Source organism: Mauremys mutica, chromosome 4, assembly GCF_020497125.1.
Source record: "Mauremys mutica isolate MM-2020 ecotype Southern chromosome 4, ASM2049712v1, whole genome shotgun sequence".
Taxonomy (NCBI): domain Eukaryota; kingdom Metazoa; phylum Chordata; order Testudines; family Geoemydidae; genus Mauremys; species Mauremys mutica.
The window spans coordinates 39203404-39221728 of record NC_059075.1 but is presented as its reverse complement, the minus strand read 5'-3'; the positions used below and the strand labels follow the sequence as shown (position 1 = coordinate 39221728).

Genomic DNA, 18325 nt, shown 5'->3' with positions numbered 1-18325 from the left:
AGTTGCAGTAGAGTAGGTTTCTGTTATAAGGATCAGTTTAGGTCGCCTGCTCTTCTGATTGTTACAGTTGAATGATTTCTGTGCACAGATGCATAAAACTGAGCTTCTTGAAGTCAGGCCTAGAAGCAAATCTCTATCTGCGAGGAGAGCATGAGCTTTGCTAGGCAGTTGAGTGCCATCACAGGCCTATATAGTTATAATAGGCTGTAATTGCAGGAGCTCTGACATGCTCTACCTGCAGCCAAATGGAACTCAGAAAAGTGAGGAAATCTCATCTGCCTTTGGATATATCAAAGAAATTCCTTCCACTCCGATCCTTGCAACTGAATGCCCCAGTGGGCAGCATTAGGAGTGAAGGCCAAGCGCACCAGCACATGTGGGAACAACTTTTGAAAATTAGGGTTTGGTCTACAGAGCCAGAAGTTATCAGAAAAACTCAGTACACTCAAGCTCAGATGTTGATTTTCCTTGTGTTATTCTGTGAGCCAGTGTAATATAATATATATAAAACATTTAGAACTAACTAATAAACTAATGAGAAAAGATATTTGTAGTTTATGCACTTATAGTGGGCTGTGTGAATTATCCGTACATGGAGAGAAGCTGTGGATAATTCATTACACAAACACTTCTAATTAGTATGAAAACACTGTAAGTGTACTTGTAAGAATGGATGATAAACAAACAGTTTGCACTCGGCAGTAGTCACGCACCTACCATTACACTCCACAGCTGAAAGTAGAGATTCAGTTAGAGGCTAAACATTGGGTGCGTGGTCTCTCTCTGAAGAGTCACCATTTCTGACATTGGACTAATACATGCTCACAGCTCTGCTATGTCAGTGTGCTCTCTGTCTTAGCTCAGGGTTATGAATGAAATGCCATAAAGGTTTATTTACATTTACTGAGGGTATGATCCAGTAGGTATGCACAGGACTAGGAGTCAGGGGATTTGAGTTCTGATTCTGACTCTGTCCCTGACTTGGTCTTGGGCAAGTCACTTTCCTTCTGTGTGCCTCGGTTACTCCATCTGTGAAATGGGGATAAAACTTCTTTTGTCATGCACATGGAGTTCTCTAGAGAAAATGCCCTACATAAGGGTGAAATTTATCATTTTTATTTCTACTTACTTACATAAAACAAAGAGCCTTAATGGAGTTGTGGTTTTGCAGCCAGACTCAGATGTGACCCAGTTTTGGTACCAAATAACCCAAGCAATATCCAACTGTACTTAAGGCACTTTGAGATTGTTTAATTGAGGGTGTTCCTGATAAAAAATTAAATGACCTTGTAGCCTCCCCTAGGTAGACAATGATCTGAAGTATATCTACCTAGTCCCCCTCTGCTTCCCATTGATATCTCCTGCCTACTGCTGTTGGTGAAATCCAGTTGGCTGCATTTAGTATTGCATACTCATTGTGACCCTTAGGAAAAGTGCATTATAGAGTTGGGTGTAGCTCAGTGGTTGAGGAATTGGGCCTCCTGCATGTGTTGTTCCCAACCTTACCACAGATTCACTGTGTGGGTTTGAGCGAGCGTCTCCCATTATGACATTTAGGGCCATATTTTCTAAAGAGCTCGGGGACCAGTGCATTGAGCTCTTTTAAAAACCTGAAACTGGGCAAGTCTGAGAATCTGGTCCTTAGCCTGTCTGGGTCTCCGACCTTGTATGTAAAATTGATCCTAATAGCACACCTCTTCCTCTGGACATTAGCTCTGGACCTCCAAGTGAGGTTGAATACCAAGTTTCTGAAGTGGTGTCTGTTTTTTAAAAGCAGTGCATTACTTGGCATTGCCCAGGCTTGTGTTAACGATAATGAAATCACAGGCTCTTGATAAACTCTGTAGCTGTCTTTATTGCAAATGCTGCTTGTCTTGATTTGGATACTATTACCTGGAGCACACTTTAGCAGGATGTGTACAGTATCTGTCATCGGTGATTTATTCCTTCCTAAAAGGAAGCAGCATTTATCTATTTGTGGTTCCCTTGTTAATACTGTGTGGATACACTAGAGTGTTGTGAATAGCATAACTGTTCATTTAAAAGGATCTCTGAAAGTATTAGTGCCGGTGTAGAAGCCATAATTATCTGAATGGCAAACTTTTTAAAGTTCTTGTTGTTTTATTTTGCATCTTCTTTTACTGAAAGATAATAGTGCTACATTAATGGGAGAAGGATAGGGTGGGTGTATTTTGTGTCCTAGAAAGCCGTTCTGCTTTCACATCCCCTTCAATCAGGAAAGGCATCCAGCAATTCAGAGCCATTGTTCTGCTGAAAAGAATATGCCATTCTTTGGGAGGAAGAGTTCTTGTATATATGGTGGGAGAGGCGTGTAATTTCCCATCTTGTGCCTTTCTTGGATCAGATGTGGAATTAATTCCAGTGTTTAGGAAGGCTCACTACATTGTTTGTCACAATGCATAAAGGCTTTTGGAGACAGTGCATTATCAGTCTTCTGCTAGTATCCAGTGGAATATATAGTATATCTCTTTAACATCTACTCTGTATTATTTCAGTTTTCCTATGTCTTTAATTGAGGGTGACACTAGCCTCACAGGCCCTAGATTTTATCACTTGCGCTAATGAAATGCTTGTATTTGGATATATTTCTCTCTGCAGCCATTACAGTGTTACCACACGTGGCAAAAACCATAGTGAACTAACACCTCCCTCTTTGTTTTTCATTTTGCAGCTGGTGCCACATATATCTTTGGGAAGAGTGGAGGCCTCATCCTGTACACCTGGCCAGCAAATGACAGACCCAGCACGAGGACAGATCGTCTTGCTGTAGGCTTCAGCACGACTGTGAAGGATGGCATCCTGGTTCGGATTGACAGTGCTCCTGGGCTTGGCGACTTTCTGCAGCTTCACATAGTGAGTACACGCCCATGTCTATGCCAGACCTGGGTTTCACTTATGCATGCATCAGTAGTGTGGATATATGTTTTGTGTGTTCGTGAAGAGTTAAAGATGAGTGTTGCTTAGGAAAAGGAAGGTGTCATCATTAGATGTATAATTAAAGGGATCGCTCATAGGATCAGGGAGGTAATGCTTCCTCTTGACACAATGCTGGTTAGACTATATCTGGGGAGGCCTATTTATAGATTTGGGTACTATCCTATAGGAAATTGAGAGAGTTCAGAGAAGAATAAATAGAATGAGAAGGAAATGAGAAGGAATGGACTTCGATAATGAATCAAAAGACTAATAATGTAAAACAGCATGTGTCATGTAGATTCTTCACTTTCCGTGTCTTCAGCACACACTGAATTAACCTCCCCAGGCACTCCTTCGGGGTCTGATTTATTTGGCTAAGTGTGATGCACTTGACCCCACTGAAGTTTGTGACAAAACTCCAATGGAATTCAATGGGAGTGTGATTTACACTTACAATAGGACTATTTTATGGCAATGTTAACCCATCCTGCCCTATGCAAAAGCCTGGAAATGATGGAGAGTGTGGTTCCCCTTTTCTTTTTATACATTAGAAAGAAGATGTATTGTTCTCACTGGGTAGCAACAAAAGAAACTTAAATGCTAGGCTAGATTCTCAGCTGGCGTCGATGAGCATAATTCCATCCACAACAATGGAGCAATGCTGTTCCACACTTGCTGAGGATCGGCTCAATGGATTTAATTTGGGATAATAAAAATTTGATTTCAGTCGCAGAAATAAATTTTAATAATGTGACTGGGAAGGACAAGGCCCAACTTCTGATAGAGATGTTAGAATCAAAAGCAAATCACTGGAAAACTTTGAGATGATGGTAGATGAGGGAGAAAATAGAGTCCTGTGAGAAAAGCAGGAGGGTAGACTAAATACAAGCTTTCCAGATTTTTCAGGTAATAGGTTTGCAGCCTAAGAAGTTGGAAGTATCAGTCTATACCCACCACCTCCTGTTCAGCAGTTTCTGCTCTAGCTCACAAGAGGGATTTGGTTGTTTGTAACACTGAGAATGGGATTTGAAGCCGTTCAAGCTTGATGGCACTTTAGAGAGAACATAGCTGAACAGGAGGTTTGCTACAGCCCAGCATAAAAAGACCAATATTACAAAGTGTTGAGCATCTTACACTGCCATTGACTATTAAGGGAGTTGAGGATGTTCAGTTTCTTATAGGAGACACTCAGTATTTTACGGGGTTTTCCTGAGGCTGGGGTTGGAACCTAAAGTGCTACCCACCAATACTGCTATTAGGAAAAGTGATTGTGAGCCACTGATCAGGTGAAACATGGATCCCCTAACCCTAACAATACAGTGAGTCTGTGAAATGGATATAAACAAAATGCCAGACATACAGTGAGAACATAATAGGTCAAGTGTAAAAGGAGAGATTTTCAGTGGTAATTCTGGGTTTCTCTTTACTTTTCGATCATTTGTTTAGAAAGCAAACGAGATTGTGGAATCTAATATTGCCCATAAATTGCTGAAGTGTTTATAAGGGGAATGAGTGTAATATTAATTAACACCAACATATTCTCGTACAAGTATTTTCTTTTGTCTGGTAAAGATTTGGGGGATATATTTTTCCAGGGCTAAAATCGAGCCATGACTAGATAAATCATGTAGCATGTGATCTCATGCCACAGTGATTATATGTGTTCATTTACTGTCTTCTCCAGTCTATTGATACTAGAAAGATTATTATTTTTTGATTATCATAGCACCTAGGAAACCTGGTCATGGACCAGCAACCCATTGTGCTAGGTGCTGTGCAAACACAGAACAAAATCCTTGCAACTTATTACTATGATGTTCACTCATGATCAAAGGAACAAAAGGCTGGCAGCTTACATTTGGAACCCAGAGCAACTGTCTGCTTCCATTTCAGTAGACACTAATGATGGTAAAGAACTGTGCTCAATGTGGTATGCTTTGTGATCAATCTGGCTATAATGGGGTTTCTAGATAAATCATGAGCACACTTGTGATTTCTACCTTGCTTTTGGTGTTTATAGTTCACCTCTTAATTATGTCAAAAGTAATTAATCAATCTAACTGAACTTTTACGTGTGCGATTTTATACCAGGACAGAACTTTGCTGGGATTATGGAAGCAAAACAGAAAAGATCTTTGTGAGACGAGAGTCCATTAATAAAGAATTTGTTTACTTCCAAGATATTTTAATTTGTTTTTTTTTCTTTTTTTGCTAGTAATATTTAAAGCTTGTCCTGTATACTCTAAATGTGTTTTGATCGCTCTGCTCTCTGTGAGGACTGGGACCGTTTGGCTAGTTTTGGACACTTTGGCTTCGTATAATTGAAGTTATTAACCGTGATTGATGTTAGCAATAAAAATGCTGCAGGCATTGTTTCTGTGTAGTTAGGCCCATGTGTGCCTTAGGATGCTCACAAGCAGCAAATGCAGGGCTAGTACAGATTTAATATCCCCTGTTGTGTTTTGGTCATTACGGAGAAGTATTTGTGTAAGCCATTCAAGAAGGGCAAGAGAGCACTGTTATTCTCATGCAGGTATTCTGTCTCCTGAGATGTACCTCTGATCCTGCCTAGGCCCCAATGGGGAACCCAGTCTGAGAGGGAGACCTCATACCAATGGACACAAAAAAAATAGAGCAGAAAGATTGAAATGATATGCAGCAAAGAATCCTGTGGCACCTTGTAGACTAACAGACATATTGGAGCATGAGCTTTCGTGGGTTGCATCCGACCAAGTGGGTATTCACCCATGAAAGCTAATGCTCCAATACGTCTGTTAGTCTATAAGGTGCCACAGGACTCTTTGCTGCTTTTACAGATCCAGACTAACATGGCTACTGCTCTGATACTTGAAATGATATGGTTCCTGGTTCCTTGAGCATCCATAATATTTTGTGTTATCTCAGTTTGATGATTCAGCATTTCTTATGTAAATTAGTGACAATCATAATAATGAGTTAACAGCAGGTTTGGGTCCTGTTGGAGGTAAATTACTATCTAAAATGAGGTTTGCCACTTGAAACAAGAGACACTTATGAGATGGGACCACATATGGTTTCCAACCTCCCTGAATTTCTGGTTGCTTTTATTGAACAAAGATCTCTTCCAGCTTGCAGAAAACTGTTGCAGTGCTATCAACTCCCCTGTATTTGATAGATAACACCTGCAAAGACACAGTGACACCCATTCACCTTCCAAAAGTCCTCCATTACCTCCACTGGGAGGATAAGTAGGACACATACTCTTCTTGATCACAAGAGATGTGAGCTAGGGAGAAAGACACAGGGAGGATCAAATGGGGATAAAAATGGAGGAGAAAAAGAGAATAGTGGGAAGAAATTAGGATGGAGATGGGGAACTAGAATAGAGAGATTAAGCTGATGGTAAAAAGAGGGGAAGAATGGCCAGATGACTAGAGAAGAGAATTCTAGAAGGAAAAGTGGAAAGTAGGAAGAAAAGCAAGAGAAAGAAGGAACAACAAACAAACAAGGGGACAGTAAGTGATATAATAATATTTACTTTATACAGTTTTAATAATGAATGATTTGGCTGTTTTCAGCAACAAAATACTTCAAAATTCCCAAGCTGTGGATGGTCACTGGGAGAGGGTCCTGCATCCTCATTTCCCTGTGTCTGGATGCTATAGATCCGGGGTTCTCACAACACAATTCGGTGGCCTCAGAGTGCAGCCACCAACTCTTGCTGGTGACCGTTCTGACAAATTTTCCTAAAATATGTAATTAACTTTAGGAAAAATAAATAAATGTGCAGATATACATGTCCAAATCATTGTAATTGATTAATGTAGGTTTTTGGTTTTTTTCCCCAGACTCAAATAATACAATTAATGCACAGTTGTATTTTGGTACCCCTGGCCCCCCTGCCTCCCCCAATCCCTCATAAATCCCTCTTGCCCCCGCTGCCTCCTCCAACCCCCCACCACTCCCCACGGCTCCCCACTGTCCCCCTGGACCCCACTGCTCCCCCCCACTCCATTGCCTCGAGCTCCATTTTGCAGCCTCGCATCCCAGGCTCACCCTGCTCCTAGCCTCTTGACCATGGTACCCAGTAAAGCCAGCCCTGCTGAAGCCCTGCCATGTTGGGCTCAAGCCCAGAGCCGGAGCTCGTGGCTGGAGTCGGGGTGAGTGCGCAGGCGGTGCCGAAGCCCTTCCCCGGAGCCCCTGGGCACTGCAGGGAGGCACCGTTCCTTTGCTCCCTCCCCCATCTCTGCCCAAGAGCCTGTCCTGGTTGCAGGAAAAACCCCTGGTGGCTGCATGCAGCCATGCTGCCACTTTTGAGAAACGCTGCTATAGATCATCTCCATTTTGTGTTCAAAAGTTGTCAGTTAGCTACTCTTGCTCCACCAGAGGGTTTTGGTTTTCCAGCTGGTGGTAACAAAAGTTGACAGCAACCATTTCCTGGTGATTAGCAGTGACCATATTCAGTCTCAGTGGTGTCTAAGATGGTGAGTAAGATGACACTTGACCTTCATACTGTGAGCTATGGATAACAAATGACAGGTACCATTTTAGAAATTGCCAAGATGACTTCTACTTACTTATGTTAGTGGACACTTTCTGGTGTCTTTTGCTCTTTCACCCATGGCAGGCAACAGAGAGAAGTTGCAGGGCATTTATTATCTCATTTTACTTTCCATATACTGGAGGGGTGTGTGTGTGGAAGTTATCCTATTAATTGGGTCTGTATATAATTTACAGTGAATCTGCTTGGATTAATTTTTTCCATTATGAGCCTTTCAGACTCTGTGGAGATTTGTGTGCCGAGGCATCTGTTTCCTGTGACTAGAATTTATAACCACTGTAACTCTTTCCCGCCTGATTTCAGTGAGACATGAGCTACCAGCCCATGTATCATGCTGATCCATATGGTGTATGAGGTGTTTATATACGCAACACTACCTGCACCTCCTGGAGATGAAGTGTTATAAGGAGGTGTTTTCTGCTCTAAGGTTTGTGTGGTATAGGTGTGCAGGTGATGCTCTCAGAGTTGTGAGGAATCCCTTGTAACAGGTAGAGTTCTATAAGGCTGCAGGCTTGAGTTATGGTCAGATGTTGCTACATATTCATTCTCCTTAATCTGCCACAGCTGTCATTTCCTAATTTACACCATGCAAAATAGCTCACAGAGAGTGAATAGAGGGGAACAGGACAGCTGTGGGTTATGATAGATTTCCTCCTCCTGATGACTACCAAGAGATACATCACTTACCCTGTACACTGATGTTTTATACTGTTGTCTTTCATTTGGATGTCTGTTGTAAACCATCAGCTCACCTCTGGTTTATCTTGAGTGTGATTATGAGGTAGTTAGATTGGCCCACCTCTGAATTCTTGGGTAGACCTGGAATAGGTCTGGAGGAGGAAAACTCTAGGCCCGATCCTCAAATCCTTACTAAGGGAAAACTCCCAGTGAATTCAAAAGCAACACTTCCTGAATTATGTCAATTCAATGGGAGTTGAGGGTCGTCAGCACCACTCATTGTCTGATCATAGCTGAAGGCTGCAGGGTTTGACATAGAATTATTTTGGATCTCAAGACCTAACCATGAGGAATGTGAGAAAAAGGCAGTCTTCTCTGGCTTGGAGGGGACCTGGATAAATAGAGGCTGAGAGGGAGAGAATAGGGCTGAGGTACGTCCATTGGATTGAATTTGGTTTTCCTCTATTTTCAGTGCATTAGTGTTTGAAAAACAATTTCCCTATCATAGCTTGTTCTGAGTGACAAAGGCCTGTTTGGGTTCCTAGGCTGAGGAGCTTTAACAGCTCATTAGTCACTTGTCTGAAGAGAGCCTGCTAGGGACACTCAGGGCAGCTTCCAGCCTAGACATGCAATCTCAGCAGAGATAAGAGAGTTGGGGATGGGGGCAGGAGCCCTGAAGAGGGGATGTGATGAAGTAGGTGTTTTCTGAGATCTGTGCAGAGCCAGTATGTTTAAGATATGATGATTATACAACAGAGATGATAATAATCCACATTTTGCACTTATATACGGCTTGTGTGTTCAAAGTCACTTTGGACATGAGACACTTTGGCTTTCCTCACTCTTGCATCAGCCATGGTTTTGTCCCAGAGCTCTGCATTTGCTTGTTTCCAGTGTTGAACCATAGAAACACTGGGGGGAGGGATAGCTCAGTGATTTGAGCATTGGCCTGGTAAACCCAGGGTTGTGAGTTCAATCCTTGAGGGGGCCGCTTAGGGATCTGGGGCAAAAAAAAATTGTTCCTGCTAGTGAAGGCAGGGGGCTGGAGTCAATGACCTTTCAAGGTCCCTTCCAGTTCTAGAACATTGGTATATCTCCAATTATCACCTTATTACCATGTCTTGCACAAAGTGGGCCAAATTCAGAGGATATAAAAGTAGGTGTGATTTACTTCCACTGACACCCCCTTGTTGTTAGTTGCTTTTTCTGCAGCTCTTCATTCTCCCAGGAGCTTGGTCTGTACGTTTAACCAAGTTCGATTCACTTCCACACCCCTCCCTGCAACTACATCTATCCTGTGAGCTAAAGGTGTGATTCCCACCTCGCACAAAAACTCTCGAGCTAGCTTTCATTAAACTAGCATACTACAAATAGTGTAGCCATGGTAGTATGGGTAGTGGTGAGTGGAGGTACAGGCTAGCGGTGCATAGCACATTATGCACAGGATTCAGGTGGGTTGGTACTTGGCATGGCTCGTGCTTGCTACTTCTCATGCTACCCCCACACTACTATTTTTAAAACGCTAGCCAAAAATGAGAGCTAGACATGAGTATGTCTGTGCGAGCTGGGACTCATACTCCTAGCTTCACGTGTAGGTATAGCCTTACAGTCAGATTTGGCACGAGATTCTGGTTTCAGTTACATTAACTAATGTAAATCCAGATAACTCCATTGAATTGAATCCTGATCTCATTTACTCTGGTGTGAATCCAGAGTAATTCCATTGTTAATGGAGCTTTTCTGAACTTATGCCAGTTTAACTGAGAACAAATTTTGGCCAATTGACTTCAATGGAGGTTACTCCAGATGTATATAAGTGCGTCTGAGCAAAGATGTGTAAGGGGGAGTGAAGATTATATATTAGTAGGTCTGAGTTTAAAGGAGACTGAATTGTTGTAATTTACATTCTGAGAGGGGAGGAAGATGGTGTAAGTTACACTAATTTTGACCCAGACTTGCTGCTGAATTTGGCTCGGTTTCCCTGTGTTTGGGACACATAGGATGCTGGCATCCATAAGAAAGAAGGAAATGTCTGACAAATAAGGTCAGTAACTGTTCCAGAAATTAAGTGCCACTCTTAGTGGCCAAAGAACAAGACTCCAACCGGTGCGCAGCTAGTGTAGGTAATGTCTTTCTGACTTCTCTTATTGAACATTTGAGGAGAGTGATTGTCTATCCAAAAGCATAACAGTCATTTAATCAGGAAAGCCATAATCCCTTTACCGTTGCTGAATGTCACGTTGTCTGGTGCATTCTGTCAGGCTGAATTTCTCCACACTGTTACTTCATATACAGTACAGTTGGCTTCTTTATTGCTCCTTTAACTCCTTGGGCCAGATTAATCACTGGAGTAATTCCATTGAAGTCAGTGGAATTATACAAGGGATAAATTTAGGCCCAGTGTGCACTATAGTATTTTATAATCTGTCAATAAAAAGACAATCCTCCCTGAATCCAGAAGCCTATATTCAACTAGATAAGCCACAGAAAATAGATGCATCCTAAACCTGGCCTTAAAATGGAGATAGTACTTTACAGTCTTCTCAGCTCAAATGGGGACAGAGTACCAGATGTGAGGGACACTGCAACTAAAAGGTCATGATCTAAAGGACTTAGCTTTGTGTCTAGGGGACACCTGAAGGCCCCTGTGTGTCTCTGGGTAGCAGAGCCTAGATTGGTACATAAAGAGAATGCAGGTCACTGAGATACATAGGACTATATTAGAAAAGAGTGTTAAACAGCAACAAAGCCATATTTTATGTAACACAGCCCTTAATTGGAACAGGCCTATGTTTCTGGAAAGATAGCTTGAACATATCTTTATGTGTTCAAGGAGATAAGGAACCATAATGTGCACCCAAAAATATGAAGGACAATAGGACAAACCAGATATGCTTGATAAGCAGTGACAAGATGATATATATATAGCTTCAGAATCATCCTTATGTCCATGAGAGACTTTGTTATTGTTGGGAAAATGTCAAAAGGTTTGCAGGCTCGGTGATGAGGAGCAGCAATGGGTCAAGGGATCCTCAGCTGATGTAAATTGTTATATCTCCATTTGTTCAGTGGAGCTGTGACAACTGAGGATCTGCCCCTTAATGTTCTCAGAGGCTTATCCAAATCTTATGCAGACTTCTTGGGTCTTAAAAACCTCCAGAGTTTGGACACTCATGCTGTGTCTGCTCTTCTGTGGAGAGCAGAAGAACAGGAAAATGAAAAGTAACTTGTAAAGAAAAAGTTGACCCAACTTTTTTGAAACAAAGTTTTTGAGTTTGCAGAGAAGGTAAAAGGTCAGTTTTTAATTTCTGTGAACTAGCTCACCATGGAAATAGTTAATTTATTTTTATCTGCCAGCTTTTTTTGCATAGCAAGATAATGTTAAGTTTTGGGAGTAAGAGAATAGGAGTTGAGTGCTAAAGCTTTGAAGTTTAGGATGAAGAAGCTCCTGGCCCCAGTGTGACTGTTTATGTCTAGCATCACTTGGCATTATGCCTCATCAAATTTTCTCATTGACCCTTTGAGCCACAATCTCTGCTTTGTTGCCAGTGGTTACACCAGGTGTATAGCTCAGTGCAGCAGTGCAAGAAATAACTCATTGACTCCCTGTAGCTAAAGATGATGGATTTTATATCCCCAGCTGCATTCGGCCATCATAAAGGCTCAGAGTACTGATATGGGAATTCATTAACCACCCACTGAACAGCTTCATATTCTTAGATCCTGGTGCTTCTATCACTGCTGTTGAAGCTGGTGAATACTACTTTGATAGATGGCGGAAGAAACTGTAGGGCTGTTGTAATGGCATGACTGGAGTAGCACTCCCTTGTGGACCTTCCCAGCATCCTGATGTGGCTGCTGGTCTCTGTGAGGGGCAGGGAGAAAGTCTCTTCCCCCTTTGTCCACTGGGCAATCCTACAGTTTTAACACATTGCGGGGGCTTAGCCCTAAAATGTTCCCAAGCAAAAAGTAAAGTCAGCTCACTACTGGGTCATCCCCAGTCTTCTAAATAGTTCCTTGAGCATCAGTTAGTTGAGCATCAGTCTCACTTGTGGGCTAAGAGCTTCTCTCCCAGTGGCTGCCCTGGCTATCAGGTCTGTTTTTTCTACCAACAAAGCTCCCTTCACAGAGAGGCAGAGCTTCATCTTGCTTCCTCGCCAGTCTGCCTTGAACTGAGCCAAGTTCTCTCATTTTATTCCCACTCCAGGCTTGGCATTGGCTGTAAGTATAGTGGGGCAGAGCTAGCTGGGCCCATAAGCTTTCTTTAACTCCTTCTCTGCAGGTGTGGGCCTCTCTGCTCCATCTCAGCTGTGTTTGCATCAATGGTAACATTGTGGTTGACCAGCAGCTTGCCAGGTTGGAGTCACAGGTGTGGGAGCAATGTTGGGACTTCAAGTCCCCAGGCTAGATGAGATTAGTTGGATGGTGAGGAATGAAAATTAAGGGGAAAAAATAAAGTATTAGTTCTAAGTACCATGGCTAATTCTGTGAAATGTGCTCTAAAGCATTGGCAGTTGAACAAGCCACCTCTGCTTGTTTATCAATAAAGAGAGGGGGTGTTCAGTATCCTGCCTCTGGCAAGACCAGTCCCTGCTTCTAAAGAGGAAGGAAGAACAAAATGAAAAACCACACCTCCCAAATAAGGCAAAACCCATAATGCATCTGCCTAGTTATGCAAATTCACTCCTGTTTCCTGCATGTAATTAGTCTACAACTTGAAGCGTGAGACTTGCTTACCTTTATTCTTATCTCAAATTCTAGTGGCGCTTCAAATGTTATCATTTGCCATTATGTTATCCAGACTTCTTTTAGATCCAGCCACAATATTTATCCCAAAGACCCCTGCTGACATGAATTCCAGATGTAGATGATATAGTGGGCAAAGAAGTAAAGGGTCCTTGCTGATTGACATTTATCTTCTGGGAGTTCAGACTATGGCTACTGTTTCTAAGATAGATGACCTTATCCAGGACTCTAGTACTTATCTTACTAACAACTTGCATTGCAAACTTCCCTTGAGTATTTTTAAACACCAAAAACTAATTAGGGTTCTCATGATTGACATGCTGTCTTGTTTTGTTTTGTTTTTTCAGTATGGCCACGTGGTCTGGTAGTGAATATGAGGAATGAACAAGCTGGTTAACATAAAATGACAACGACAATTAGTTTTCAAGTTCTGAAAAGTTGGAATTGTTTGTCTTTTTTTTTCATTTTTGCGGGAAAGTACGCAAATGTTATGGAAAGGGCTATTTTTGTCCTTTTCTGGGTTACCTGAAGCGAAAGGCAACAGAAATCTCACAAGAGAGCTTGTTCTCATGAGATTTCACAGACTCAGAGATGTATCTGAATTTGTTGGTATTTCTTCCAGTTAAAACACCAATGGTTCACCCATCACTAGTAGAGATTCTGGGGTACAATATCACCCCCTTTACAAGAAACACACACCAAATTATAAGTGTGATAATATCAAAACTCTCTCTCACACACACTCACACAAACACACTGCACAAATAAACAGTAAATTAAATCTGCATATAATAAAATCTTCTCATTTCTTATATTTCTACCACCTTCTGTATTGCCAGTTCCAAAAATCAAATTCACAGCATTGCTGCTAATGTAGGATGGCAGGGTGCAATAATAACTCATTGGTTACTCAAATGGAGGCCACCACTCAGAGAAAATTAAAGTAGGACAATTATCAGTTTAATTTACCCCTGGCTTGATGTCTGATGTGACTGTATCATCAAAGACAGTATTGTTTTTTACAGTGTCAGACTACAGTGAAGTTGATTGGCTCTCTAAGTAACTAGTAAACATATTTAAAACAGGAATGTAGTATTAAAACTAAGAGGGAAAAATTAACTTTGATCAAGAAAAAATAATAGCAATATTACATTTACATGATGCCTTTCATGTGCTGTAATATATATACTGCTTACTGTATTTTTCACTCCATGCAGCTGATGAAGTGGGTTTTAGCCCACGAAAGCTTATGCCCAAATAAATTTGTTAGTCTCTAAGGTGCCACAAGGACTCCTTGTTGTTTTTTCATCCCAAAGGTTTGCAAAACACTTTGCATACTCTAGATCAGGGGTCGGCAACCTTTCAGAAGTGGGGTGCCGAGTCTTCATTTATTCACTCTAATTTAAGGTTTTGCGTGCCAGTAATACGTTTTAACGTTTTTAGAAGGTCTCTTTCTATAAGTCTATAATATATAACTAAACTATTGATGTGTGTAAAGTAAATAAGGTTTTTAAAATGCTCAAGAAGCTTCATTTAACATTAAATTAAAATGCAGAGCCCCCCGGGCCTGTGGCCAGGACCCAGGCAGTGTGAGTGCCACTGAAAATCAGCTCACGTGCCGCCTTCGGCACGCCTGCCATAGGTTGCCTACCCCTGCTCTAGATCATTTCCACTGAAATGCAGACACCTGTGTGGTGAAACTCAGCTCTTTAACACAGATCAATATTACAAATAGTTTAGGCCAGTATGTCTCTCGGCCCATGCTGCTTCCAGCAGCTCCTATTGGCCTGGAGCAGCGAACCGTGGCCAGTGGGAGCCACGATCGGCCAAACGTGCAGACGGGGCAGGTAAACAAACCGGCCTGGCCCACCAGGGGCTTTCCCTTCACAAGCGGCGTTCAAAGTATGGGAAACACCGGTTTAGGGCAAGGAGTGAATAATACTACTACGTCCAGTTGAAACTACAGAGGGAATTTTAAATAGGCAATGTGTAGTTAGTTTCCTTAACTGGAATTTGGCTAGGATGCCCGCACATGTATTCTTCCAAATGTACCCATGAAATCTTCAGTGACCCAAGCGTGCAAGAGCTCCGATTTTTCTCTCATGGAGAAAGAGAAAACCCTCCAACAGTAATGTCTGAAATATAAAAATATAGCACTTTAAAGGTATTCTATAATTAATCCTCACAGCACCCACATGAAATGTAGGTATGAATCTTTTTCATATGGGGAAACTGAGGAACAGAGTCCAAGGCCACAAAGAGAGCCAGTGTCAGAGCTAGAATTGGACCATGAGTTTCCTGATACCTATTCCTGTGCTAAAATCACTGGGTCACACCTTTCAGCAACATCATTGGCAGAATGCTTTCTTACTGTATAGTGGGAAACTGGTTGAACGTTGACTCAGAAGTAAGAACAGTACCTATTAGAAAACTGTAATGTCCACACCATTTCCTGCTGCACAGTGAATTGTCTTCAGAGAGCTTTAATTCAAATACTGACAGGGCCTGACCTTGCTTAGCTTGTGAGATCTGTTGGGATCACAGCCTGAGGTGGTATTATTTGTGCTAATAAGCCTCTCCCTTTAGTTAACCTTGCAGTACATAAAACATAATTGAACTGAAAGCATCCTGCTGATTTGAAAGGCTTTTTTGTTAAACAGGTGATGCAGGTTTTTCCCTTTCCATGTCTCTGTTTAATAGAGGAGGAAAAAAACCTACATACATTAAATCTGAAACCCAGTGGACATAAAGCATCTGTAGTGTAAAATTCCCTTTAGAAATCTTGGAATATCTTTTTCTCCAACCTTCAAATTCCAGATGCTTTATTTAAGCAACTTGCAGCCTAAAGAGAGATACTACATAGTATAACTGGTATAATCTGAGCTAGGATAAAGCATCATTCAACATATATCTCACCTATACCCAATAATATGGTGTGTCACTCAATTTAAACACAAATTCAACCAACAATCTGGTATTAGTTTTACTCTTTACTCTTGTCAGTTATTGATTCCAGGAATCCAGTGTCTTGAAGCTGTGGTAAAAGAAAGCATTAGATATGGTAAAGAAATTAATTTCACACCAATTCAAACTTCCTCTGCTGTTTTATAACTGGTCTCTTATTTTTTGAGACCTTGTCATATGAGACTAATATCACATATTTAGCTCCTTGGATCTTATCAAACCCCTTGACCCAGAGATATTCAGCCTTGAAGAACAGGTGAGCTGCTTTATCATTGACTATAGCTTCAGGGAGCCACATGCTTGTGGTAGGTCATCCTGACTAGTGATGGGCTCAAGGCCCTATAATTTAGATCCAGATATGAATTTCCCGTAGAGTTTGGGGTGTTTGTGTCCTGGATTCTCCTTTGGGCCCATCTCTAGTCCTGACAATGTATCTGTATTTGCAGATCCTTTTTAAGGTCCAGTATAATATCATCTATTTACAGAATTGTAAAACTATCCTGAAAACACATACATAGACTAGGTGTTTGTACTAAAAGGCTTTCTGTGTAATTCAGGTGAATACCATGCACAGGGCAACAATTCAGACAGTGGCATAGTGATGGGGGTAGAGAGAACACCTATAAAATGTGGTGATGATACCAAGACAGGAGGAGTTGCAAGTAAGTTGGAAGACAGGATTAGAATTCAAAAGGACCTTGATAAATTGGAGAATTGGTCTGAAATCAACAAGATGAAATTCAATAAAGACAAGTGCAAAATACTACACTTAGGAAGGAAAAAACAAATGCACAACTACGAAATGGTGAATAACTGGTTAGGCAGTAGTGGTGCTGAAAAAGATCTGGGGATTATAGTGGATCACAAACTCAATGAGTCAATAATGTGATGCAGTTGTAAAAAAGGCTAATATAATTCTGTGGTGTTGGATGAAAGACATGGGAGGCAATTGCCCTGCACTATTCAGTGTTTAGTCTAGAGAAGAGAAGACTGGGGGTAGAGGGACATAAGATTTAAAATATGTAAAAGGTTAATATAAAGAGGACAGTCATCAATTGTTCTATATGTCCACCAATGGTAGGGTAGGAAATAACTGGCTTAGTCTGCAACAGCGGAGATTGAGGTTAGGTATTAGGAAAAACGATCTAACTATCCTTGTAGTTAAGCACTGGTTACCTAAGGAGGTTGTGGTGTCCCTATCCTTGGAGGTTTTTAAAAACCAGTTAGACAAACCACTGTCAGGGACACTCTAAGTATACTTAATCCTGCTTCAGTATAGGGGGCTGAAATAGATGACCTCTTGAGATCCCTTCCAACCCTAAATTTCTATGATTCTGTGATGTGGAGGAAATGCAGTTACCTAATAACTAATCTAATAACATCTAGGGCTGTGTCAATCTTTCCATTGAGAACTCTGGGTCAGATCTGGGCTATATTAAACACCTTTGTCCCTCACACCCGTTATGAAGGGTTGGCCTCATTTTGCCCCAGACTGTACTTACTATTTCTTGGCTGCAGTTCAGAACCTTGGGACCACATTTTCAAGGAAAGGCGACTGTATTAGAAAATGGCTGAGAAAATTCCTCTAAGCTCAAAAGTGGTGTCCAGAGGGAGGTTTTCAAATTGGAGCGTAGGGATGTAGCTCTGTGACTGCTCCTAACACCATCTGGGGGTCCTGCAGGGAGAGGCTTGGCTACTTACTTATAAATGTGCTCATCAGTGCTTGAGCCAGGAGGAAAAAAATGTTTGTTTGACTTTAACACCTCCTTTTTGGCCCATCTCAAGTTATGCAGGTGGGGGTAGGAGGAAGAAAAGTTCCCCCTTCAGGACACACTTTTGCATATTGCATACTTCAAGCATCCTGGATAGTGGGAGCAGTGAAGGCCACTTAAGTCATGCAGTCTGACCACATGGATTTTGTAGGCCTAATCTTTATGAGCCTGATTCTGTTTTATATATACTGAGTTGCCCAGGAGATGCTTCAGAACCCGTTTAACCCACTGGAAATTGAGGGCTGTCAGCTAGGGTTGCCAACTTTCTAATTGCACAAAACCAAACACCCTTGCCCTGCCCCTACCCCGCCCCTTTCCTGAGGCCCTGCCCCTTCTCTGAGGTCCCACCCCCAGCTCACTCCATCACCCCTCCCTCTGTTGCTCGCTGTCCCCCACTCTCACTCACTAGCTCATTTTCACTGAGCTGGGGCAGGGGATTAGGATGTGGGAGGGGGTGAGGGCTCTGGTTTTTGGCACGGGCTCTGGGGTGGGGCCAGGGATGAGGGATTGAGGTGAAGGAGGGGGCTCTGGGCTAGGGGGTGGGGCCAAGGGGTTCAGTGTGTGGGAGGAAGCTCAAGGCTTAGGCAGGGTGTTGGAAGGGGTATGGGCTCTGAGCTGTGGGTGCAGGCTCCAGGGTGGGGCCAAAAATGAAGGGTTATGGGTGCAGGAGGGGGCTCAGGACTGGGAC

At 42.1% G+C, this 18325-nt stretch overlaps 1 protein-coding gene across 50 annotated transcripts in view; it reads left to right on the top strand.

Moving 5' to 3' along the window:
- NRXN3 (neurexin 3) overlaps positions 1–18325 on the top strand; it is a 1517918-nt gene that overhangs the window by 1153092 nt on the left and 346501 nt on the right. For all 50 annotated transcript variants that reach the window (XM_045016752.1, XM_045016791.1, XM_045016790.1 and 47 more), the window contains one exon: positions 2693–2874. In XM_045016752.1, coding sequence (XP_044872687.1) covers positions 2693–2874 — 182 coding nt within the window. The remainder of the gene's footprint in view (positions 1–2692; positions 2875–18325) is intronic.